Consider the following 24178-nt stretch of genomic DNA (forward strand, 5'->3'; position numbering starts at 1 on the left):
TCCCTTTACTTATGTTATAGAAATGATATTAATTACTGTTAATGTTATTAGAATTTAAAAACAAAAATGATGTTTAAAACAAAAACAATATTAGCAAAGAAAAAATACTAAGCGCTATTGTTTTTGAAGTAGATCTTGACGGAAATAAATCTGAAGTTATATTTGAATTTGTGATTGAATTAGAATATATGATAGAATTTGTATATGACACAGAAGATGCATTTGCTTTTGTAAATGCATTCGATTGTGTCAAAGAGTTTGCTTTTGTAAATGTATTCGACTGTGTAAATGGATGTGTTGGCCATGGATTACATTTTTCGATCGTTGTTCCTTTTGATACATTAAGTTTACCAAATTTTGTTGAATTATATGAATTTAATGTCATTACATATTTGACAGGAGAATCATTAAATGCATAATCACTAACATTAGGTTCTGAGATGCCATAATAATAAAGACAATTTAGAGATATACAATTGCAAAATGCATCTTTCTCAATTGAAGCTACATTTTCGCCTATAATAACAACTGATAAATTATCGCAACTTTCAAAAAGAGATGAACTGATAATTGTCAATGAACTTGGTAATTCGATATTTTTAAGAGAAAAACAAGAGCCAAATGTTTGACGACCAATTGTCTTTAATTTATTTCCAAAAATTACATTTGATAATTTAGCGCAATAAACGAAACAAAATTCTTTAATTATAAAAAGTGAATTTGGTAATTTAATTCTTTCAAGTGAAGAACATTGAAAAAACGAAAATTCTCTAATTTCTTTTAGATTTTCATTAAAAATAACTTTTGATAATTTGGTGCAACTATGAAATGCATTTCTTCAATTATGGTAACATTTTCACCAAAAGTAACATTTGATAAATTTTTACATCCAGAAAATGCGTGCTGATCAATCAAAGTTACTGAGTTACCAATTTTAACAGATGATAGATTACTCCAGCCTTGAAATGTTTTCTCTGGTATTTTCGTAATTTCACCCTTTATAATTAAAAATAATGTATCTTTTTCATAATTTTTTACATTTGCAAATTCTTCTTGTGTTTGTAATGTTAGTGTTTTTGTGTCATTATCAAATATCTCAAATGTTTGAATTGTAAAAAAATAAAACATAAACAAAATCATTAGTATGAAAATAAAATAACAATGTTACTTGTATCTGAAAAAAAAAGAGAAACAAAACTAAATGAAATATTACGAGACATGTCTAATACGATTGTCAGTTTTTGAATGCCTTGAGTATGAGAAGCTTGCAACTCACATGCGCTCTTTTGTAGACCGTTCTATACAAACAATCATAATCATTTCTTATAAGATTTCCAACAATTCTTTGATAGTTCTTCATAATTTTTAATAACCTTTTTCGTATAAAGTTATACCTGATGATAGTGATTTCAAGAATTTGCATCGTTTGTCTTTATCAAATGAGTTCAAAATCGAATGTTTGATTTCGTTTTTCTTTAATAAAATTCAAAAATTCACACATATTTAACATTATTTCCTTTAAAAAAGTTTTGATGTCTATCGTGATGCCATTTGAATGAAAAATAATCGTTTAATAAATAGAAACAATTTATTGATGAGGTTGGCCACGCATTTGTTGCATTACGTTGGGGTACATTTGCTGCTGCTGAACCATGTTTGGATAAATTTGCTGAGGCTGTGGTTGCATTGCCATATTTTGCTGATATTGTTGTGCATAAGCTTTGACCAATTGGTCATATTGTGTGTTCTTGTTGAAGAAAATACCAGAAATTGTTTGGTGTTCCTTAGATGGCCCCTGATAAATTTTGAATAGATAATTAAGTTCTTCTAGCAGACGATTCACTAAGGTTTGGTATGGCCTGCTTCTCATCTCTGGAGGGAAAATGTTTATATTACCTGAATAAATGCATTCGAATAACAAGTTAATTGAATCTTCGGCATTTTTGACTTGGATATTGTTTGGTTTTGGCTGTGAAATGGCTTCCAAAATAGGCTCAAAGATCCTCTTCGATGCGGTGTTCTGTAGTAACGAGTTTGAAAAAATAATTGAATCTGGACCAGTTAAAGCTGATAGACTCGTTATAGCAACTAAAGCCTCATTTGGAGATCCACGAGTAAAAACCCATCTTTGTTCGGAGTTACTTATCCTTAGAATAGGTGGAAGTTTGAAGATGAAGTCATCAATTTTAGATGGTTCATCAAATGCAAATTGATGTATAATTTCGTTGTCCAAAGAATTCGAAAGCTTTGAAAGTGAAAATTTTCCATTACTTTCTGAGAGCATCCAAGTATTATCAATAATTATTATCACTTCTGTTTTAAGTCCGGATACAAGTAAATTTAAGTTGTAATCGAAAGGGCTAGTAAACGTGCAATAATAAGAAGCATATACACGTGGAATTAATGAGCCTCTGATCTTAAAACTGTTTGGGTCGATTTTGTTGAACGTTAATTCTTGCTGCTCAAAAATGTTCAAAAAAAACAATTGGAAGTTTGGTAGAGTCATTTTTGATAGCCTAAGATGTTCAGCTGCAACAGTTTGAGCTGCTTGAATCGCATTTTTAGGATCTACAACCATTAAATGTATATCATTTTCAAAATATTTGTTGACGTTTTTGTCGGGATAAAAGAGGATAAAGTCTATTTTGATCAAGTCATGCAAGTATTGTTTCTGATTTGAAAATAAATCTTTGGCCATATCTTCTGCCCACTCAAAGAAACCATCATCACTTACTCCACTATGATCAATACCATATGGTAAACCACCAAAAACAATCATAAACCTACCAACTGCAAAATCTTGATTTGAAATGTTTTTTAATAAAGCTTCAAGAGCTTCAACCATCCCAAAGACAACCTCATTTTTGTCTAGTTGAGGTGAAATTATTTTGAGATTAGTAAGTTCATCCCCAGGAAAAAGACAATTTTCTTTTCCACATCGAACATTGATTTGATGACGATGACGAGGTAAAACATCTTCACAAATACGACAATATTCTCTTGTAAATTTAAAAGCAACTTGAGTGTTTTCAAATTGCGAAGGAGCAACATAAATTACTGTTTTGCTCATTGAAAAGACCGTTAAGAAAAGTCACTTTTCACGTTTTTGTTTATTTTGTACGTTAACCAGATGTCAAGTTGTTTCTTCCTTCCTGTTAGTACTGTTTGGACTGAAAATATATCATCCGATGTTGAACGCTATAACAGAAAAGAAAAGGACTTCGTGGAAAAGAAAAAAAATATTGAGAATTGGTCAATGATGAAAAATATGGATCTCAATTCATCAGCACATTTTAACATAAGAACACTTCGTTTCTCACCTATCTGATACAAAGAGTGATTGTTTTAAATAAAGCTAAACCTATTTTATAAATTAATAAATATTCAAAATCTGTTTTGTTAAACTTTATGTTGTTATCAATGCTAAAGTTTCAAGTGTGGTTTGATGAAGATTACGTATATATGGAAATTTCTTATTTAATTTTGTGAAAAAATATAATTTAATTTTATATTTAACATCATTTTTACACACTTAAAGTAATTCAACAAATAATATCAGATATTGATATTCATTGTTGGCTTAAGTCAAAAGATGTTATTACATTGAAACTTCGATATTTTTTTTCTAAATTAATGAACAACAAATCTGCGAAAATTTAAAATATAAAAACGAAATCACTCGTGATTTACCATAAATTAACCTCATAAAAGATTGATAAATATTATCATTTTGGAATTAATGACCAGATATGACTTTTCAATCGGTTTAAATAGAATTGCATTCAAAAAGTGGATACTATTTTCACAACACACACGACGAATTACTTGTAAGCAAATCATACCTCAAAAAGTGTCAAACACCTGTCACAGATTTTCTGCGTTTTCACATTCAAAAAGTTATTTTATGACGGTGTATACGTTGTAACCATTTTTGAATACACTTTATTCAAAAAATTGAAACAGGTGACAGAATTGCATACAAAAGTTACACTTTTGAAGGGATTATTCCCCAAAAAAAATTTTAAAATTTTATTCCTTGTCTTTTTATAACAAATCAAAAGGTTGTGGCTGCTCTTGTCCATTTGCATTGTTTTAAGTCTTTTTCTGATGAGCCTCTTGAAAATTTTCCATTTGCATGTGTAACAAATCTTACCACAGAAAGATCAGCAGGTCCCCAACCAAGTGCTCTTGAGAGGTTATCACTGTCTCTGAATGACAATTCGGTAAATCCATGTGAAGGGAAGTTTCCTTGTTGGTGGAATAAGCTTCCTTCGATTGTTTTGACTCCTAAAAGCCTTGCAAATGCTTCTCTGTGCACCCTAATGATCGTATCTGTTGCCCATTCGATTCCTACGTGTGGTATAAACTCGGGCATTTTTTCGCTGAGCTTTAAAGCGTTGTATAATTTGTAAGTAAATTTTGTCTGAGACGAATTTCTCTTTCGGAAAAACGATGAAACAACACTTCCGAATGACATGTATTCGTTTTCCCACATTGTTTTAGGTATAAACCCTAATTCTATTGGATTAATTGTTACCAAACCGTCATTCACCACTTCGTCGAATGATCTTTCAGCCATTGGCTTACAAATTTGGAATCTTGGGAGTGATGTTCCGACGCTATTTCTGACTCCACATAAAGCAACGAGTGAGATATTTGTTTCGTTTTCATTGTTATTTGTCAAGTTATTATTGATTTGTATTGGCTGGCTCAAGTCGAACACGGCAGAGCTTTGTGATATTGGGTAAGCGCTTACTAGCGGAAATAAAAAATTTCGTTTTTGGTTCGTCGGCGTGCACCTCACTATTCGATGCGTCCCCACCGCGGCCCTCCGCGGGTCGGCCGGGTCGTTGAGCAGGAAGTTTATGTCGTGCAGCGGCGGCGGCTCAATTCGCTCCTTCATGAAAACGTTTTGATGAAGCACAATTGAAAGGTCTCTCAAAACTTTGTATCGACACAAATTGACATAAAAGTGACGGTGGTTTACTCATTTGGAGCCTGCCATCATAGCCTCAATCTCATCGATTTCCTTTGGAATGTGTGAAAGGTTTTCGCAGCCATCCTTGGTGATTAATATGTCATCTTCGATCCTGATACCACCAACGGTGTCATGGAACCTCCTGCAGACGTCCTTGTCGATATATTTGGCGATCTTCGGATCTTCAAACGCTTTCTCATATAACGCTGGTACAAAGTAACAGCCCGGCTCAACAGTGACAACAATTCCTGGTGTTAAGACACGGCCCATACGAAGACACCTGACGTGGTTAACATCAGGACGCTCATGGCCTGGTTCCCATCCGGCGATTTCATGGCAGTCAAGGCCCATTCCATGGCCAAGACCATGCATGAAGAAGACTTGCATGGCGCCGGACTCAACAATTTCGTCTGGTGTGCCATTGACGAAGAGTCCAGCTTTGATTAATCCGGCTGCCATGACCTTGGCAGACATAACTGCAATGTCTGGCCATGGGATGCCTGGCTTGGCAGCAGCAATGACGGCCTTTTGGGCATCAAGGACTGCTTGGTAGACAAGACGTTGATCTTCACTGAATTTGCCATTGGCTGGGAAGGTACGGGTGTTATCTGAGGCATAGCAGTTGTAGTCACAGCCAGCATCAACAAGAACAAGATCACCATCTTGAAGCTTACGTGTGTTTTCATGATAATGAAGAATGGCACAAAGTGGACCAGTGCAAACAATAGTGGCAAATGCATTATCACGACAATAGGCATCGATGTAATGGTGTTGAAGAATGGCTTCGACTTGATATGCATACATTCCAACTTTTGTCTTGCGGAAAACATCATGGAAGGCATTGCAGTTAACATCACAGGCATAGCGAATAAGTGTAAGTTCATCTTCGCTCTTGATTTGACGCTCTTCACCGATGGCTTCAAGTGCAACCTTATAATCAAGTGGAATGGTGACATCCTTCATAATTTCTTTGTTGTATGTGGGTTCGAGTGTGTAAATTTTTGCTGGGTTCTTCTCTTTGACATATTCAGCAACTTTTGGTAATAAAAGAACTTCGTCAACTTGATATTTCTCCTTAAGATCAGCAAGTGTTGGAAGTGGTCCCATCCAAATGGCAAGATCAGCTGGAAGATCTGGGTAGAATAAAGTTGTATGACCTGTTGCAATATCAATGTAGTATGCACAATCTGCTTCGTTAACACCAGAAATCCAGTAGAAGCATGATTCTTGACGGAACCTTGGTTCAAAATCACTGAGTGGACGACCTGGTTCTGGGAGACCAAAAATAAGAACAGCACCTTGTGCACCAGCATCTTTCATCCTCTTCAAGGCACGTGTCCTGTTGTCAAGGAACATAGATGCCTTTGGTTGTGGGCGATTATCGAGATCAATCTTGATCGACATTCCAAGTGAACTGTTCCATTCGAATCTTTGTATTGATTTTTGGTTAGGTATTCATCGTTTCATTCAATTTTTTTTCGTCGTTCAATCCAAGCGGTTTACAAATATAAACCCGTTAAATATAACGGTTTCTTATTGTTTTTCTGCAAAAAATTGTCACTTGTCATAAAACAAGTGACAAAAATTTCTATGCTCAGAAAAAGTTTGTATTATTAGAAGAATGTTAGTCCAAAATAAATGAGTTTTTAATTTGACTATTATGAATCTGATTACATAAATATACAATGATATAAATCCATATGTATTAAAATTTGTGATAATTTTTTATTAGTGGAACCAAAAAACATTATCAGCACCTTTAGGACAGCATTTTCGACATATTGAACATTTTGTTTTAAATCATAATAAAATTCTTATCTAATAAAAATTGTATTTTCACTCCTTTTTTATTAAAAAAAAAAAAAACACCAAAACATATTTTGCTCATCATAATACTTTATCTTGATTATATGACTTTATTGCGAACTAAATAAATAAATTTCCTTGTCATTAATTATCTCAACACAGGGGCAATATTTTTATCATTATTCTCTTTGTTTGCTTACAGAAATAGAATATTTTTGAATATATTTTTTATAAATCATTTAAAAAAATCATTTCACAATTTATTAATTTAATTTTATATACGGAGACAAATGCAAACGAATATTTTCATATGCATAAATAATTTGAGACCAATCCAAGAATTGTAGGAGCGACAACACCATAATCATAGTCAAAACAAATCCGGTTGTTGTATCACTATATCTTCCATTCATGTTTATAGCAAGAGACACTATTCCTATTAATGATGTCACGTGCATTTCTGTGCTTTCTTCATAATGATAAAGGAGACCGTTAACTGTCATTGCAAAAATAAAAAAGAACGAAATCATCGTCTTCATGTCGAAAGTCTTCATCAAGAAGTAATGTGCCATCTGAATGTATGCGAGTGTAGCTGCTGCTGTCGCTTGGATTCGATTTATATAACAAACGGAATAACTTCCATTTCCTTTCCATAAAAGAATCCATTTGTCAAGCATCAATAAACTTCGAAATATTTTGGTGATGCGAAGTGATTTAATTGACTTAAAGATTACGTCTTTGAGCTGCTTAAATAGGAATTCAAGAACCATAATGATATGTTGAAGAGAAAGTGATCGATATGATGGAGTTGAAGAACTAACGAAATTTTGTGAAAACTGTTTAGAATAACTACTATTTATGGTCGGTAGGTATAAAAGGTGTACGGTGATAAAGAAAATAAAAATTGAAATAATTATAAACATATTGATAATCATTTGCTTCTTACAGCCAAAACGTAGATATGGCCACAAAATGGCAAAAACAACATAAGCAAGACAATGATAACTGGTAGAAAGCCCGAAAGATGCAAAAATTGCTTGAAAAATAACGGTCGCCTTCTGATGAATCGAATCAAATACAAAATGATGTGAAAGAGAAGCAAACAAAATGGATGCAATACCAAATAATTGCATAAGCCCTGAAACACTTATAAGTCTTCCGGTAGATATAAGAGATGGTTCAATAAGACATAAGAAAGATCCGAAAAATGAGATAAACCTCGTACAACCAAATAATCGAAGGGTAACAAAAAGAAGTGGTATAGTAACCATTGAGCAAAAAGCTGATATAGATCGTATTGAAACATATACTGTAGATGGAATAACAAATGGTTGAGGTGGATTTAAATTATATTGAAAGTTGTACTCCATCTTTTTGCTTTGGAAATAAATGATTAAACCTCCAAGTGGTGGTGATTCATCGAAAAAAAAATCTTTTGAATTATATTGATGAATTTTATAAAGTGTTTGATTTTCGAATAAACAAAAATCTCTTGGTTGATAAATCCTCCAAAATCGTGAAAATACACCAACAAATAATAGTAAAACAATAATAGCAATATCATAGCCATTAAACTTGAAAGGTATTAATAATGGATTTTTTTCCACTTTAGAAGTTTCGTTTTCTTGTTTTTCTTTTGTGCTTTGATCCTGCTCTAATATTTCATATTGCTCAAGGTTTCTTCTTTTCATATTGCTTGGTAATTTCAATACTTTACCACTTTCAATTCCTTTGCACAAAAACCTTGCTAAGGTAACCGTTAACCAAATGGGTTTGAAGAATCTTTCTTTTTCTTCATTCATTCTTTATGATCAACCAGTTGAAATAAAACTGAGTCCAAGGGCAATATGGTATATAATTTTTATCAATAGAATTAAAAACAATAATTCTTCAATTGATGAAATTAAACCAATTTCGTTAAATTATCAAATAAAAAATGCTCATGGATATAGTGAAGAAAAAGAAATATTATTTATGGATCAAGGTGAATGTTGTCCAGTAAAACTCAATTTCAAAATACCTGCATCACAAATACTCCTATCATTAACAGAAAAAAACGAAATGATTAGGATTGTACTTGCAAGTACTGGAAATGAAAAATTTTCTCTTTTAACTCCTTCAAGAAATATATCATCAAATACCTCAATAACTAAGCTATCAAATGAATTAACACGAATTCATTCATCCAAATTTCCAGTTCAAACCATGTCTGCTATTCTTAATATGATTTATCCAGATTCTTTTTTCTATGATAATTCCTACCAATTTCGTAAGATTCCACCAACTTTTTCTAATCTTATGAACATAGCATTTAAGAGGATTGGGAAAGAAGCTGTTCTTGATGAAATCATCCAATTAGTTAATTTCATTGATCTTAATATAACGAATACTTCAACACTTAGTTTAGGGTTTGGCCTCTTTTTGCTATATGTAATGAATACATATAGCGAAACGATTAGTTACATATTACCAGTTTCATTAGGGAAAACAAATTATTTATATTTTTTGGCACTTTTTACATTTTTGAACGATAGAAAACTCATCAAAAAAATATTTTCGATTCCACCTTCATATAAACCATATATAGACAATGAAATGCTTTCAGTTATTTTATCATATGTTATACGCAATCAAGAGACTATACATTTTGGTATATTAAATTTGTTTTCATATATTTCCCCTCAAGAAGAAATCGAATTAATATTCGATGACGAAATGATAATTGGTGTTAATAAAACAATGAAACTCGAAATAAGTGATTCAAGTGATGTAATATCTGTTAATGATAATACAAAAGAAGTTTCACTTGAAACACAAAAATGTTTCGACTTCCAAAAATCCGAAAAAGTAAAACTTTCGCTTACAAATCAAGTACAGGTCGACATACAAAGATTGCGGCCTTACGGCGATTTGGAGAAAGTGGAACTGGAGCCGGTGTTCATAAAATGGAAGAAAGAGAACCCGACTTTTGTATACACGCTGATGGGAGTGGTGCCGGTATTTCTCTCTGTTGTTTTGTATGTGCTTCTTCGAATAAATTAAATCTAAAATATCTTTTTGAAATGTGTTCATGAAATGTTTTGTTAACTTTTTTGTATGAGAAGAAATCAAATTTTATTTAATATGAATTATAAGTGCCAAAAATCCGGATCACTATCAGTATTATGTACATATATATGAATAATATGAAATTCTGTATCAATATATTGCATAAACTAAAACTTACCTTAATATATTGTAATAATTGAAAACCTTAGTGATCAAAATGTAAGTAAATTAAAATTATAATGAGAATTGATACGTAATATTATCATATATGAATACAAGAAAATAAAATATGTATATTTATGTCAAATGTTTCGCAATGGTATTTCCCTTAAAAAAATATATCAAACACATAAATTTATGCAAAAATTTTTCATTCTTCAAAGAGTAGTGTAAATTCCACAAAGTAAACTATTTCAGAAATTAGTTTGAGAATACAGGAGGAAAAAAGCATAAAGAAAATAATATTTTCATAGCTGTTTTGAAAATACATAAAGATAATAACTCAAGTGAAACATGTGTAGCATATATTATATAATTTATTTACATAATTTCTAAATATTTTAAGAAGAAAAAGACATGAAAAGACTTACATATAAATGAAAAATTTATTATATTTGATGATTTTGAAAAGCAAAATAACAAAACTTTAATTTGAATTTTTTTCTTCATTCTTCCAAGAAATAAGACTTTTTTTCATCATTTTTAATATCATAGATGATTCATCAAACTGGTCATCATCCAATTCGTCTAAAGCATTCATTGCATTATGGTACAAAGTCTCTGCGAGTTGTATCGCTTCTTGTTTATTTCCACAAACTTCATAAAGGAAAGTCGCTCTACTAAACCCAATTCCAAGATAATCTGGATGTGCATCTCCAAATGCTTTGATTGTCTCACTAAGTTGTTTGTTTGCTTCTTTATATTTTTGATTGTATTCTTCTTTGTCAAAATATTCTGTTAAATATCGATAAAAATCACATTTTAATTTGATATAAAATATCGTTGATTTATTATCACAGCAAGAACTTTCAAGGACCGAAACATTTTGTAAAAGATCAATACAATAATCTTCAAGTTCTTTCAGAATTTTCTGTTGATAATCTTGTAATTTTGATAAAAGATTTGGATCTCTTTGAGCAGAGTCACTTTGAAGAATGGCATTTACTGCGCGAAGTGCATTACGACATGAACTCACAAGGCTTTTGTAACCAATGTAAAAAAGATTTCTTTCTTCATTAGTTAAATTTGAATCAACTACTATAATTTTTTTAATATATTGAATCACATCTTGATAGCGCTCTGCTTTGTCACAAACAGATGCCATAAAAAAGTTCAAATCGCGTTCAGACATAAATTTCACTTTTTGAGATGATTGGCAAATTTCAAGCTGAAAAAATGTCAGTTTTGTACACAAAATTTATTTTATCTTACAAATCGCGAAAATATATTTTTCTATTTCTTTTTCTTCTTGAAGTCCAGTGCCTCTCTGTACACTTGGTTCCTATATTCCCTCACAGTATATCTTTGTGAGTCATCAAGTGACATTTTTATCTTTCTTGGACAACTAATTTCCCTTTCTACTTTGTGGAACCTCTCCAAATACGGATGCGCTAAACACTCCTCTGCATTGGGCCTTTTGTACTGGTTGAATTCCAGTAATTTCTTTATTAAATCAAGCGCCTCAGGACATGCATTTGGAAGCTTCTCCTCGAGAACAAGCTTCGGCCGTGAGTACATAAGGTTGGAGAGCATAGTTTGTGTGATTGGGCTTTGGATACTTTCAATATCGCTTTGTGATGGAGGACCAGTGTATGAGACAATGCGTTCAAGTTGATCCATGGTGGATGCGCCTGGGAAAAGAGGCCGTCCGCCAATGAGTTCCGCAAGAATGCAGCCCGCAGCCCACATATCGAGGCCGATGCCATATTTACCAGATCCTAAAAGAATTTCTGGAGATCGATACCAGCGAGTAGCTATGTAATCAGTGAGATTGTCGTTTTCAGTTGGGCTGTTGATAGCACGTGATAATCCAAAATCACATACTTTGATAGAAGCATCACTATTGATGAGCATATTGGATGGCTTAAGATCACGGTGAATAATGCCAGCAGAATGAATATATTTGAGAGCACAACATAGTTGCCAGAAGATATAACGTTGATGAATATCAAGAAGAATGTTGGCACGTATAACTGCGTGAACATCGGTCTCCATGCACTCGAAAGATAGGTATAAGTCACAGTCGTTTTCAGAACGATGAACTGCTAATAATCCGACAATAAAGGGATGGTCTCTAAGATGTCTGAGAAATGTAATTTCACGGTATGTTCTCTGTGCATCAGTAGTATTTTGAAAAGCACAAAAAACTTTTTTGAGTGCAACAATTTGATTTGTTTTTCGATCTAATGCACGCCATACAATACCATATGCGCCTTTCCCTATTTTCTTGATGATCTCATACCGGCGTAGAATTTGTTTGTCAAGATTGTCCATTCCATCGTCATCATCATCCATTTTTTTAATTAACGTATATATGCGACATGTTATGCGAAATATAATTTGATTAATTATAAAAATTGTTACGCAAAAAAAGAAAAGAAATGGTTATTAGAGACTCATGATGATGAAGAAATGCAAGAAAAACAAAGGGTTTCTTTTCTAATTTCTTCAATATTAAGCAAAAGTCCAATGGATATCAATGAATTCAACGAATTAACATTATCTTTAGAAAATAGTAATATTGATTTCGGTACAATGAATGGGTTTTACAATATTTTTGAAGTATTTTCACAATACAAATATCAATATCTAAATGAAGTTTTATTTTTTTGCTATATTATCATAAAAAAACAAAGTGAAGAAATAGCTTTAAGACTAATAGAAAAGGGATTTATAGAGTTTTTAATTGATGGATTTAAATATGATGGATTTAATATTAAAATTGCTTTTAAAGCACTATCACTATTAACAAACAAAAACATTGGCTTTCATAACCATGTGTTATTTTGCTTTCATTCACATAATAATGGTCAAATTGGAATTTTCAATTATCTGAATAGTTTTCCGAACATTCGTAATTCTATCACCAAACTAATTCGTTCTTTCCTTGTATATGAACTTTCTTCAGTCAACGACCTTATTGAGCTTATTGATTCCATTTCATTTTTAATCAATTTACCAGATCGAAACATCAAACTTAAACATACAATAAATTCAATCCGTCTTTTAATATATCAAAAGCAACTTCCATATGAATATTTTATTAGTTCCAATCTGATACAAAATGTACAAAATTTGTATTTTGATGATGAAGCATCGATTCATATTTGCGTTTGCATTGGTTCATTCATTGAAATGTTTCCATATAATTCGATTAACATTAATATATCGCAAATCTTCTCAAGTATAACCTCATCTAATGATAAATTAAGGACTTCTTCTTCATGGTGCATTGGAATGATTGCGCATAAGAGCAAAGAACTTCTTTTTGAGTTTGATGTTGTTTCATATTTGAAGCAATTGAATACTTTATTCGAAAATTCCACTTTTGAAGATAAAATTTCATATTATTTCCCGATTATTACGATTTCAAAGATTTGTAATATTGAGCAGTTAATTGAAGTGTGTAATTGCGGCTTGATAATGACATATGTTGAAATACTAAATACAAAATCAGTGTTATTACTTGATGAAACACTTCATTTGTTTTTGGTAATCATCGAAAACGGAATTCAATTTGACGAAAGTGTTTTAATAAATACATTAAACGATATAAGAAGTGCGGATGATTTTAACCATTTAGAAGGTACGAGAATTCATTCGTTAATGGATTTAATATTTCAACAGATATTGAATGAGGAATCCGAAAATATTTAAATAAAGTAAATATAAATATTTAATGTTTTGTTGTGTATCAATTTTTATACTCTAATATAAATTTAACCTTTTTTTGGAGTGCACTGTTATTTACATCAAAATAATTTCTTTTTTTTTATTTTTGCTGAAAATCGTAATTGTATTCAAGAGTAACACACAAAAACAAATTATTTTACTTCTATTAAAATTTGATATTAAACATTTCGAACTAATTTTTAATCAAATTCTTCAAATAGAGGAGGCTGAACATTGTAATCTTCATACGCGGCCTTTCCATCGTTTTGCACATATTCGTTTTTCTTTTCTTCTTTATCCTCATCTTCGACATATTTGTCACTTAATTCCTCTTCTTCCTGAGTCGTTTCCATTGCCATTGGTTTAGCAATTACAACAGGCGCAGGCGGAGCCACTTGTTCAGTCATTGCTTTCTCTATAGTTACTTCAATTGCTTTCGCAGTTTCTTCGCTTTGTAACTTAAGTGAGTAGATGAGATCGCGAAGCTCAACAAGTTTACGTATCTCATTTTGCATGGCATCTTTGAGCGCGTTGTTATACCGTGAAAATCCTTCTCTTGTTCTCCTGACTTTGAATTTGTTATATACATCTTTGGTATTCGCCATTTGAAGGGCTTTTCGCTTGCTGCGCCTTAGTGCATCTTCTTTGGCTTTTTTGGCATCGGCAAGTTGTTGCTCGAGCTTAACACGATATTTTTCGTAATTAGGTTTCTGTGATTCAACTTCTATCTTCTTATGTGAATCCTCAAGATTGTGGGTTGCTTCGACATATTGTTGCTTGCGTGTGATATACTCTTGATTTACACGGTAAACAACTGAAAACCTTTCGATAACATCTCGAAAATCTTCCGCTGCTCTTTCTTCTTCATTAGCTAATTTGTAGTGTATTTCGGAAATATCACTAAAAAGTTGTCTTACTTCTTCAAGTTTTTGCTTAAGCTCTGGAATTTGTGAAATCAACATTACACAGGAAGTTGACCCAATATCTGACCAAGATTTGGCATAAGCTCTCCTTCCTTCATAAGCCTGAACCAAGCCAGCATATACAACTGAAGCTTCTTGACATATTTGCTTCTTTTTATTAAAAGAGAATATATTCATATGGAAGAATTGTTTTTGTCGTTTAATGCGTAAATTCTCAATTTTTTGAATAAAATTCAATTATATTGAATTTTAAACGGAGTTGTGATCTCGCTAAACGCACCAGATTGCAAACCAAATTTTGGACCAAAAAAGCTAATACTGCTAAACTTTCAAATGGGACATTATTTTTAAACTTTTTATTTTCTCTATTTTTTACATATTTATGCATTTTCAATTTAACAAACTTGACAATTATATAACATGTTAACATTTTGTGAAAAAAATAAAAATAAAAAATAAGAAAAAACTTCATTGACGTCAATAAAGCAAATGTTTCCCTGGATTTAAAGCTTTTAATATCATCAGAAGCAAAAGACTAGTTTCGAAGAGCAAACAAAGCTTCTGAATTTTGAATTAAACCGCTTTGGCCATCCTTTCTAATGCCTTACACACAGTTCGTTGAATTTGGCCGTGTTGCACTTATTTCATACGGCCCACTTGCTGACAAGCTTGCTGTAATTGTTGATATTGTTGATGACAAGCGCGTTATGATCGATGTCATTGGATCCCAAGAATCACGTCAAATGATCCCAATCAAACGCCTTAAGCTTACAGAAATTGTTGTCAAGATCGAGCGTGCTGCCAAGAAGGATGTTGTTGCTGCTGCTGTTAAGGAAGCTGATGCAGTTGCAAAATTCGAAGCAACAAAATGGGGAAAGAATCTCAGAGCAGCAGAAGCAAAGTCTCAGATGAATGATTTCCAACGCTTCAAGCATGCTAAGCTTGCTGCAAAACGTGCCCAACTCGTTAAGGAACAACTTGCAAAGAACTAAATCGATTCAATTTTCTAAAATTTGCAAAGGCTTCATTTTCATTATTCTGGCTTTACATGGCGCAAATTAAACAAAGAACTTATTTTTTGAGTTTATTCAAAAATCGATATGATGATATAGGAAAGATTTTTTCATTTACTTAAAGGACATATTAGGGGAGGGGAGGTTCCTTTTAATTAAAGGAATGGGTTGGAATCCTGGTTCTGTATTTGAATTTTTGGGAGTTCTATATCTTAACACAGTATACCACCTGTTTTTAACAGAACATGATGTCCTGCCAGGAAGTGCCTGTGCAATTAAGCTCCAATGGTTACCAATCCTTTGGCGTTCTGATATTATTATGTCATCTTCCCATTTTTCAAATGGAGTTCTTCGAACCTCTGGGTTCAACTTAACAAGCCACCTTTCGTAGCATTGCTTTGGAGTATGAACCCGTACTTTTTGAGAAACGGATTTCCAATTTATTGGCTCTGTTTCTGCAATTGACATAAGTAATATTTCATCTTCTGCTTCTGTCCAACTCCCTTTTATTTGGGCGCTCTCTTTTTCGAGTGTAGAAAAAGAATTTTTTATTCTTTGGAATAATAAAGCATCTGTTTGAGGTAAAGGTAATTCTGTAATTGGAGGGATCTTATAACTTAGTTTCCCGGGAGAATTATGTGCAATTTGGATTGTGTTAACTATTGGTGGAAAAATAATATCTGCAGAGTTCATCATGAAAGTTTTGGTTTGTTGGGTGAAAAAAACAATTTCTATGCGGTTTATCAATTCACACAAAATTGAGATGGATGCGCATAATATCGTCGGATTTTGAACGACATAATTCAATTTTGATAAGTGGACTTTGTATGAAATTTGACACTGTGAAAGTACGCTAAAATTGTTGGGGAACCCATAAAAATAAAACTTTGAAAACTCTGAATTTTGATAGAACAAGACTTTCTCAGGATTTTTTGACACGAACGTTTCCTCAATTTTCGTTCGTTTTATGACGATTTACAACGTCGAATTTTGAATGTAGTGTGATTACTTTTGAGGATAAATCTATTGACAAAAACTGTTTTCCCCAATATTGCCAGATTGGGAGCAAAGCTTTCTTACTGATGTTTTCTCCAATCACTTGTTTTGGAGCTTTAAGGTTTGTTTTTTTCCTCTCATAATCTGATAGCATTTTTTCTTAAATTTTATAAAAACTCAACACTTTAAAGATTTCAAGAGATCTTTGGTAACAAAGATTTTCTTTGAGGAATCCTTTTTTTTGTGTTATTGGCCAAACTTTTACTTTCATTTGTTGTATGTGCAAAACAAGCGATAAAGAAAATAGGGGGGTCTGCTCCCCTATCGTTGTCATTGTTTGAGAGAAAATTTTCCTGTCAAATAACACGGTTTTGCCGTTTTAACTGTCAAGTCAATTGAATGTCAGTTTTCGGTTTTTGCTTGGCCACTTTGGAAAATGTCAAATCAGTTACCATTGGAACCAAAGACAATCTACATCACAAACATCAACTTCAGGACAGATGGCAATGCCCTTGCTCAATTCTTCGAGAAGTATGGTAAAGTTAAATCAGGTCGCATTCTTTCTGAATATTATCGTGGAAAGGCCATTTCAAGAGGTATTGGCTTCATAGAATTTGAAACTGTCGAAGGTTTCGATGCTGCCATGAAAGCTTACCAAGATGCACGCGAAAAGAAAGAATACATTCAACTTGATGGCCGTTCTCTTTTCATCAGGCAAGCCAGAGCACGTCAAGAACGCAAGAGGGATGCTGCTTTCATTGGTTCAATCCCAGAAGGAACAACAGTTGATGATCTCAAGAATGCTTTCAAGAATTACAATGCCGTCGATGCCAAGATCATCCGCACCAACACCGACAAAATCAAGGGATTCGCTTTTGTCAAGTTCGCAACATCTGAGGATCAAACAAAGGCTGTCAAGGAAAATAAGAAGATCGAACTCAAAGGAAAAGAATCAATCGTTCGTTTCGCCAGACGTGACTACGATGCCCCAAGGAAGCGCAGAATCATTCGCCGTCGTAGGGGTCCACGCCGTGCACCAAAGAGGGAACCAGAAACAGCTGAAGCTACAAAGCAATAAATCAGTAAACATCTGATTTCTTACATACATTGTATTCTTTTCTCTAAGGATAAATAAATTTATTGATTAATCAGTTGATTTGGTTTAAGATTTTCAACACGTTAACCATTTTCCTGATAGTAGAAATAGTTATACAGAATAGTTCCACACTTAATGCTTACAAAATGTAATACCTTCAATTTTGTTGAATTTTCACCTGCAGAATATAATGATTGTGTAGCAAAATGGTGAAGTTTTTACTCCATGTGCGAAAATGGTGCTTGGAAGATCAAAAAGTAAATGAACTAATACCAAAATCGTGATGATATTTGAAAGTTCAAATTTATAAATATTTTATATATTATTTTCATTTGCTTCACATTTGGTCATTAAGAATAAATAAAATTAAAAAAATACTGGTAAGCTTATATAAAAAGTCATTATTTAAAAATAGGCGAACTATACATGTTAAAACTTTCCGGGTATTAAACAAATGAAGATAAGAGAAGTGAGGCTAAAGAATGTATATAATTAATGTTCACATAAATAACCTCTTAAGACAAAACGCAGCTGTGTATCACTAACATAATTTTAAAATGTATAATTACACAAAGAAAATAATTTTAATTGGATGATAAAGAATAAATAAATAAAATTATATAATGCTCTGATCCCATCATACTTAAAAATTAAATAAGTTTATTTCATCAGTGATATATAACTACAATAAATGATCTTGGCCGGCAATCTCAACACCATGAAAAGCATAATTTCAAAGTTTTAAAAGCCATATGTATGACTGCTTATAATTTTGAGAAGTTTTCCTATCAAAAAGAAATAAATTGTATGCATAAACAGAAAGAATAAATTAATATTAAAACATGAAAATTGTTTGTGTTCATTTAAAGTTTTCCAATATTTCCACAATAAAATTATAAATCATACAGACAACGAAATATTGTTTTATTTTCGATTATGTTTCTTTTTAATAATGATTTCGAAATCAATTTAGATATTCTCCAAGTGGAAGTGTATCTGTTAAAACTTCAATAAGCTTGACTTCAATATCGTTGGAATTGGCATTTGACCTAAGTGAATCAACAACGAGTTTGACTTCAGTCGAAAAGTGAAGCATTTCGAAGATTGTTTTCAAAGCACCTAATAATGGAGTAAGATATACCAACCCATCATACTCCAATGGTATTGTAACATAACGTGTTATTGGATTCTCGGTTATTCGAAATGTAACACTATTTTCACTTTGATCTATTTGATGACAGGTAACACCTAAATACGTTTTAAACGATCCAGCAATTAAATCGCATGCCTGGCGAAATGTTTTAATATTGTATGAGTCTTGATGTACTACAAGATCATCTGTAATGCGATTTCCAATACTTGTTCCTATTTTAAATAACTTTGCATTTGCGTCTTCGATGTTGTTCGTTTCTTTTGCTATGGAACGCACCAACGATCCATAGGTTAAGGCAAAAAGCTCTACATTTACGTATTTATCTGACATATAATAGGAAATGTGATGTGAAATTTTGAATGAGCATTTTTAGATTTTGGTAAATTGTAAAATTAAAAAAAAAATATAGCTATACCTAGCAACTTTGGTTATCTTTTTTTCTATGTAGAGTTAAACGACAATTTTATTTAACATATAGATTTATAGGAAATTATTTTCAAACATTAAATCAAGGCTCAAGCTCATATATGAATGGATTTTTCAGTTTTATCTCGTCTGTGGTTTCTTCTGGTGTCTGGCTTTCCTCTGTTGATTCATTTTCTGATTCTTCATCATTTTCTATGAAAATAAGATACAATGTAACTGGATTGGCTTTGATGATTGGCTTAGATCTCAGCGTAAATGGGAGGTTAAGGTTGGCTTCGTATATTTGTCCATCTTTTGTATGAACAGAAATATGATTATTTTCAACTATAAGTGTTTCCTCTTGTGCTCGTGGCACATACAATGAGACAGTTATTACTTTTTCTTCTTGTGTTAAATTGAATTTAGCAATTTTTGGCTTCAATTCTTTAACATTATTTACAGTGCTTGGGCTGTCCTCGTTCATACGCACAGCTTCTTTGATAACAGATTGTGGTACTTCTTGTTCATCATCAGATGGTTCTTTATTTTCAATATGAAATGGTTTTCGTTCAATCTTCTCTGGTTTCACACGAACTTTTAATGTAAGTACCATTTGTGACCATGATGCACTATAATCTGTGTTAGTCATTACTTCATATGGAAGTGGGATTGAGAAATCATGAATAAAAACTGAAGAGTTCTCACTCTTTCTGCATTTAACTTTGACTTCCTTTTCAAATACCTGTATGTCGATTGTTCCTGGATCTAATACTCCAGGAAGAACCATTCGAATCGATAATTCTTTTGGCCTTTTGATTCTATCTCTGTGATATCCTTCAAGATAATCGCTATACTCAAAGTTTCCTATTTGCGTAATATCATATCCTGCTCCAGTTTCGGTGAGTGTTATTCCTGGATTTTTATTTTCCTTCATTGCTAACGATTATTTTTGAACGTTAAGATTTATCATCTTTATAAACTTTTTCTCTCCTTAAAATGTAATAAGTTTTAATATCAACATTGCAAAAAGGTGTATTAAAATAGTGAAATCCTTAAGAATTTTGTAAAAGTAAAATATTTTTAGTCATCAATTTATTTACAAAAGCCTTGATAAAAACAACGAGTAACCAAAAAAAAGCTAAGAAATAAAAGCAAATTAAAATATGTGCCGTTTATTTGAGACAAATATGAATTAATTCTTTGGAACATTTCCATGATGTTCTCGGCGGAACAATAAAATATTTGGTTCAGGAGGGTGTCTATGATAGTGTACCCATCCAACGCTCATTTGAATCCCAAGAGCTCTCCACTCATCTTCAGAAAGCAAATGATCCTTAGGGTCTTTACGGCTGATTTCTTTTGGTAATATAACATGTCTATATTCGTACACATCATCATAATATTTGTCTGAATAGTAAATCTCGCTCACTGACATCTGACTATTTTTTAAAAAAATGATTTTCACAATGTTTGTTTGAATATTTATGTATTTCACATAACATGTCATAAATATGATTTCCTATAAAAAAATTTCTTCAAAGCGGGCTCACCATTTTTTTGATTCTCTTCTCCCTGAAACGAGGGAAATTGAAGAAGGACCTGAAGCACTTGTGTTTACACCTTTAGTTGCCAACCAGTTTAATTCAAGAGTTCAAATAATAATCCAATCCTTGAATTCAGGTTCAATTGAACAAATTGAACAAAACATAAGAAGTCTGATTGAACTATCCAGGTTCAAGCCTAGGGATTCGGTTGTTTCCTTATTTCTTAAATATAACTTGATTGACATAGTAATGAATTTCAAAGAAACGCAATTCAAACCTTTATTATATGAGTTATTTGCAAATCTTTCAGCATCAAAAGCATTTACAATTCCACTTATTCAAAAAGGATTGTTAAATTTTTTTTTGAGGGATTTCTTTTCAATTGACGAAAGGTTCAACAACTATATCATTATAATTGTGTGTAACATTGTATCTAATAGCTTTTTTGCACGAGCTCTTTTATATTCAACAAATTTTTTTGAAAATGCATATGGAATTTTGGAAAGTGAACATCCCATATTTTATGACGAATGGACATCCAAACTTCTTTATGTTTACTGTAATCATGGTCCTACATATGGTCAAACGGATGTTGATGTTGATCCAAATGCATCAGAACAATTAAGTATTTTCCTTAACGAATATACCTTTGATGATAACTTTGACATTAATTTGTTCGCGGATTTTTGTACTTATGGTATTGTTTTGGACAAAGAAGGTCCTTTTTGGAATTTCATTATTTATTTCTTGAAATATTCAGAATCTGATGTAGCTTTTGTAAGTATAGTAAAATGTTTGCGAGTTCTTTTGGAACGTGATGTTAATATGCCTGAGCCCAAACTTTCATATGATTTATTAGAATCAAGAATTCCCTTTTTTGATTTTGTCCAAAGAGTCGTTGACAAAGGGAGTGTGCCGACTGAGGTTTTCAGTGGAATTCTCAAGATTTTCACGAGGATTTACTCGGTTGACATCAACCCAAACGACATTTCAATCAAAGAACGATCAAAAGAAGCGATAGAATTTATAATGACACTTTTTGATAGTGAAGATTCACCCTTCATCAAAGACATTGCGCATTCGTTAAGTAATATTATCTCTACATTTGGGGACTTGGCACAAATAGTTATTGATAAGTCAATCGGTTCGATCCGTTGGTTAATGGCGAATGCAAACTTTGCAACTAGATCAGCTATTACATGGTTGTTTCTCACACTAATGGCGAACGAACAAAGTTTTGTTTTAATTGATGATATTGAAATGGTTATCGCTATTGCTGAATCCCAAAGGCAAACAGATTTTGTGAAACATGTTATTAAATCTTTCGAATATGTATTTGATATACAAGAAAGGGATCCAAAGAGAGAAGGAAGATCAATCGAAAATTATTTCGAAGAATGTGACGGATATGATTTAATTGCAAGTTTCGAAGAAATAGATGACGAAGAAATTCAAAAAATGATCCAAAAGTTTGGTGATAAGTACAACGATACAAAATTAGAATTAGATCTTGTGCAAAGTACAGAAGAAGAGGAGATGCACATGTTTTAAATATAAATTTTTACATATAGAAAATACTATGCTCTAAATAAAGATTTATTAGAAAACGGAATTATGCTATATTGGTTATATTTGATGAAAGAGCTTTCTCTTTTGTTACGAACAGGACAAGCAAAGTGAAACAAAAACCAGAGTCTGGACAGAAAATCATTTGAAGTCTTGCTTTTTATTCTAAATTATTTTATGAGCATTTAGACAACTTTTTCTCAAAATTCAGCAGAAAAAACTTTTTAAAAATTAACACATACAGTGTATATTAAAAAAAATATAATTAAACGTATGTAAGAATCAATTGATAATTTTTTATTTCATGTTTTAAATTGGATGGAATTTGTTGTAAAAATAATAATTTTTTGTTTGAATAGTTTACTATATATAATTGCTAGGTTTATCTCCAAAAATTGCCAAGTATATTATTTATCATAAAACATCAATGCAGAGAACGTTAATCATATTTAATAACTTTACTTGATTCAATTTTCAATTCATATTTAGTCGGTATCAAACTCAAAACCTTCTTACGACATACAAAAAGTTGCTTAACCTTTGGTCGATCATCATATGTTTGAATGCCATTTTAGGCCAACATATTTTGATTGGATTTATAAATGTTCTGACAAAATAATGCCTGTTGAATATGTTTGTTCTTCCTGCGGAAAAACAATCCTTGTTTCAACAAAGGATGACGTTAAATGCGACCAATGCAAATGCATGATTTTATACAAGAAACGCAAACCAGGACTTGATTTTTTCAAAGCGAGATAAATTTTTCATTTAATAAAAGAATACTAGGTAAATATTGTCTATTCTTTCTATATTTTGTCCTATCCTTACATAAATGCAATTTTTTTGTCCACATTTAATTTATCACTAAATCAAATTCTAAACTTTTTTACCAGAATTAAAATTTTCATCTCAAACTATGTAACACGCTCATCTTAATTTCGATCAAAATATCGAATTATCGAAAAAAAATTTATTAACAAAACAAATCGTTACATTAATTCTTTCTAATTTTTGTGTGCAAATCCGTATTAAATATCTGTGCAACCGAAAGCGCTATTTTCATATCTGCCTTTGTTCTCATTCTGAGCGCGCTCTGTATTTCCCTCAAACATTTTTTATCGACGAATTCGAGTTTTCTTTCTTCGATCTTTTCGTTCACCTGCGCCAACAATGCCACAGCTTGTCCGACGACTGATGACATGAAGTTTTCGCAGAATGTGTTGTGCATAAATTTCGGCGCTTGACAGAGTGCATTAATGAACGAAGTCACATATTCCGAAGCGCCATTCATTTCTTTGATTTTCATTTCGGTTTTGAATTTCGTTATTTTCTTCTTGAGAACTGCGTCTTGATTATCAAACATTAGAAAATTCGCAATTTCATAATATGAATTCGAATTAGATATATTCGGTGTATACAAATATATTTTCTTTTCGTCGAATTTGACCCACGTAACAGGGCGAGAAAATAGAACCATATAATCCTTAGGTTTCATTTCTTGCTTTTTGACGCACTGAAGATATAAATCGGGTATAATTCGAGGAAGAAGTTCCATAGACGAAATGTCTCGTTGGAAAGGAAGTAAAAAATTCGAAAGAAAATTGATGCAGAACATCGCATCTGATACAGATGTGGCTTCTATGACAGTGGTCATCTGAGATCTTAGATGTGACGTCAAAAGAAGTGATAAAAATGAGATTTCGGCGGGAATAATTTCGAAATCAAGAAATAAATCTGGAATTGAAAAAGACGAAATGTC

The 24178-nt window shown here is 32.1% G+C and overlaps 12 protein-coding genes across 12 annotated transcripts; 3 read left to right on the forward strand and 9 right to left on the reverse strand.

Moving 5' to 3' along the window:
- Window positions 1-1588: 1588 nt before the first annotated feature.
- On the reverse strand, window positions 1589-2845 carry GO595_004467 (uncharacterized protein; the record flags this gene model as incomplete). The annotated part of the gene is made up of 1 exon (XM_067917602.1): window positions 1589-2845. The coding sequence occupies one exon, from the start codon at window positions 2843-2845 to the stop codon at window positions 1589-1591; it is 1257 nt and encodes a 418-aa protein (XP_067775591.1).
- A 1209-nt stretch (window positions 2846-4054) lies between these two features.
- On the reverse strand, window positions 4055-4903 carry GO595_004468 (uncharacterized protein; the record flags this gene model as incomplete). Its single annotated transcript, XM_067917603.1, has 1 exon — window positions 4055-4903. The coding sequence occupies one exon, from the start codon at window positions 4901-4903 to the stop codon at window positions 4055-4057; it is 849 nt and encodes a 282-aa protein (XP_067775592.1).
- Window positions 4904-4987: 84 nt separating this feature from the next.
- GO595_004469 (Xaa-Pro dipeptidase) lies at window positions 4988-6382 on the reverse strand (the record flags this gene model as incomplete). Its single annotated transcript, XM_067917604.1, has 1 exon — window positions 4988-6382. The coding sequence occupies one exon, from the start codon at window positions 6380-6382 to the stop codon at window positions 4988-4990; it is 1395 nt and encodes a 464-aa protein (XP_067775593.1).
- A 4902-nt stretch (window positions 6383-11284) lies between these two features.
- On the reverse strand, window positions 11285-12346 carry GO595_004470 (CMGC family protein kinase; the record flags this gene model as incomplete). The annotated part of the gene is made up of 1 exon (XM_067917605.1): window positions 11285-12346. The coding sequence occupies one exon, from the start codon at window positions 12344-12346 to the stop codon at window positions 11285-11287; it is 1062 nt and encodes a 353-aa protein (XP_067775594.1).
- Window positions 12347-13923: 1577 nt separating this feature from the next.
- GO595_004471 (uncharacterized protein) lies at window positions 13924-14823 on the reverse strand (the record flags this gene model as incomplete). Its single annotated transcript, XM_067917606.1, has 1 exon — window positions 13924-14823. One exon carries the CDS (start codon window positions 14821-14823, stop codon window positions 13924-13926), a length of 900 nt encoding a protein of 299 aa, XP_067775595.1.
- Window positions 14824-15245: 422 nt separating this feature from the next.
- Window positions 15246-15638, forward strand: GO595_004472 (ribosomal protein L14; the record flags this gene model as incomplete). Its single annotated transcript, XM_067917607.1, has 1 exon — window positions 15246-15638. One exon carries the CDS (start codon window positions 15246-15248, stop codon window positions 15636-15638), a length of 393 nt encoding a protein of 130 aa, XP_067775596.1.
- A 135-nt stretch (window positions 15639-15773) lies between these two features.
- On the reverse strand, window positions 15774-16355 carry GO595_004473 (Myb-like DNA-binding domain containing protein; the record flags this gene model as incomplete). The annotated part of the gene is made up of 1 exon (XM_067917608.1): window positions 15774-16355. One exon carries the CDS (start codon window positions 16353-16355, stop codon window positions 15774-15776), a length of 582 nt encoding a protein of 193 aa, XP_067775597.1.
- A 736-nt stretch (window positions 16356-17091) lies between these two features.
- On the forward strand, window positions 17092-17733 carry GO595_004474 (RNA-binding protein; the record flags this gene model as incomplete). The annotated part of the gene is made up of 1 exon (XM_067917609.1): window positions 17092-17733. One exon carries the CDS (start codon window positions 17092-17094, stop codon window positions 17731-17733), a length of 642 nt encoding a protein of 213 aa, XP_067775598.1.
- A 982-nt stretch (window positions 17734-18715) lies between these two features.
- On the reverse strand, window positions 18716-19234 carry GO595_004475 (Trafficking protein particle complex subunit 3; the record flags this gene model as incomplete). Its single annotated transcript, XM_067917610.1, has 1 exon — window positions 18716-19234. The coding sequence occupies one exon, from the start codon at window positions 19232-19234 to the stop codon at window positions 18716-18718; it is 519 nt and encodes a 172-aa protein (XP_067775599.1).
- A 178-nt stretch (window positions 19235-19412) lies between these two features.
- Window positions 19413-20243, reverse strand: GO595_004476 (uncharacterized protein; the record flags this gene model as incomplete). The annotated part of the gene is made up of 1 exon (XM_067917612.1): window positions 19413-20243. One exon carries the CDS (start codon window positions 20241-20243, stop codon window positions 19413-19415), a length of 831 nt encoding a protein of 276 aa, XP_067775600.1.
- Window positions 20244-21678: 1435 nt separating this feature from the next.
- Window positions 21679-22404, forward strand: GO595_004477 (uncharacterized protein; the record flags this gene model as incomplete). Its single annotated transcript, XM_067917613.1, has 1 exon — window positions 21679-22404. The coding sequence occupies one exon, from the start codon at window positions 21679-21681 to the stop codon at window positions 22402-22404; it is 726 nt and encodes a 241-aa protein (XP_067775601.1).
- Window positions 22405-23413: 1009 nt separating this feature from the next.
- GO595_004478 (uncharacterized protein) lies at window positions 23414-23974 on the reverse strand (the record flags this gene model as incomplete). The annotated part of the gene is made up of 1 exon (XM_067917614.1): window positions 23414-23974. One exon carries the CDS (start codon window positions 23972-23974, stop codon window positions 23414-23416), a length of 561 nt encoding a protein of 186 aa, XP_067775602.1.
- Between the last annotated feature and the right edge of the window lie 204 nt (window positions 23975-24178).

The sequence above is a fragment of the Histomonas meleagridis genome (assembly GCF_020186115.1).
Source record: "Histomonas meleagridis strain 2922-C6/04-10x chromosome Unknown contig_26, whole genome shotgun sequence".
NCBI lineage: Eukaryota > Parabasalia > Tritrichomonadida > Dientamoebidae > Histomonas > Histomonas meleagridis.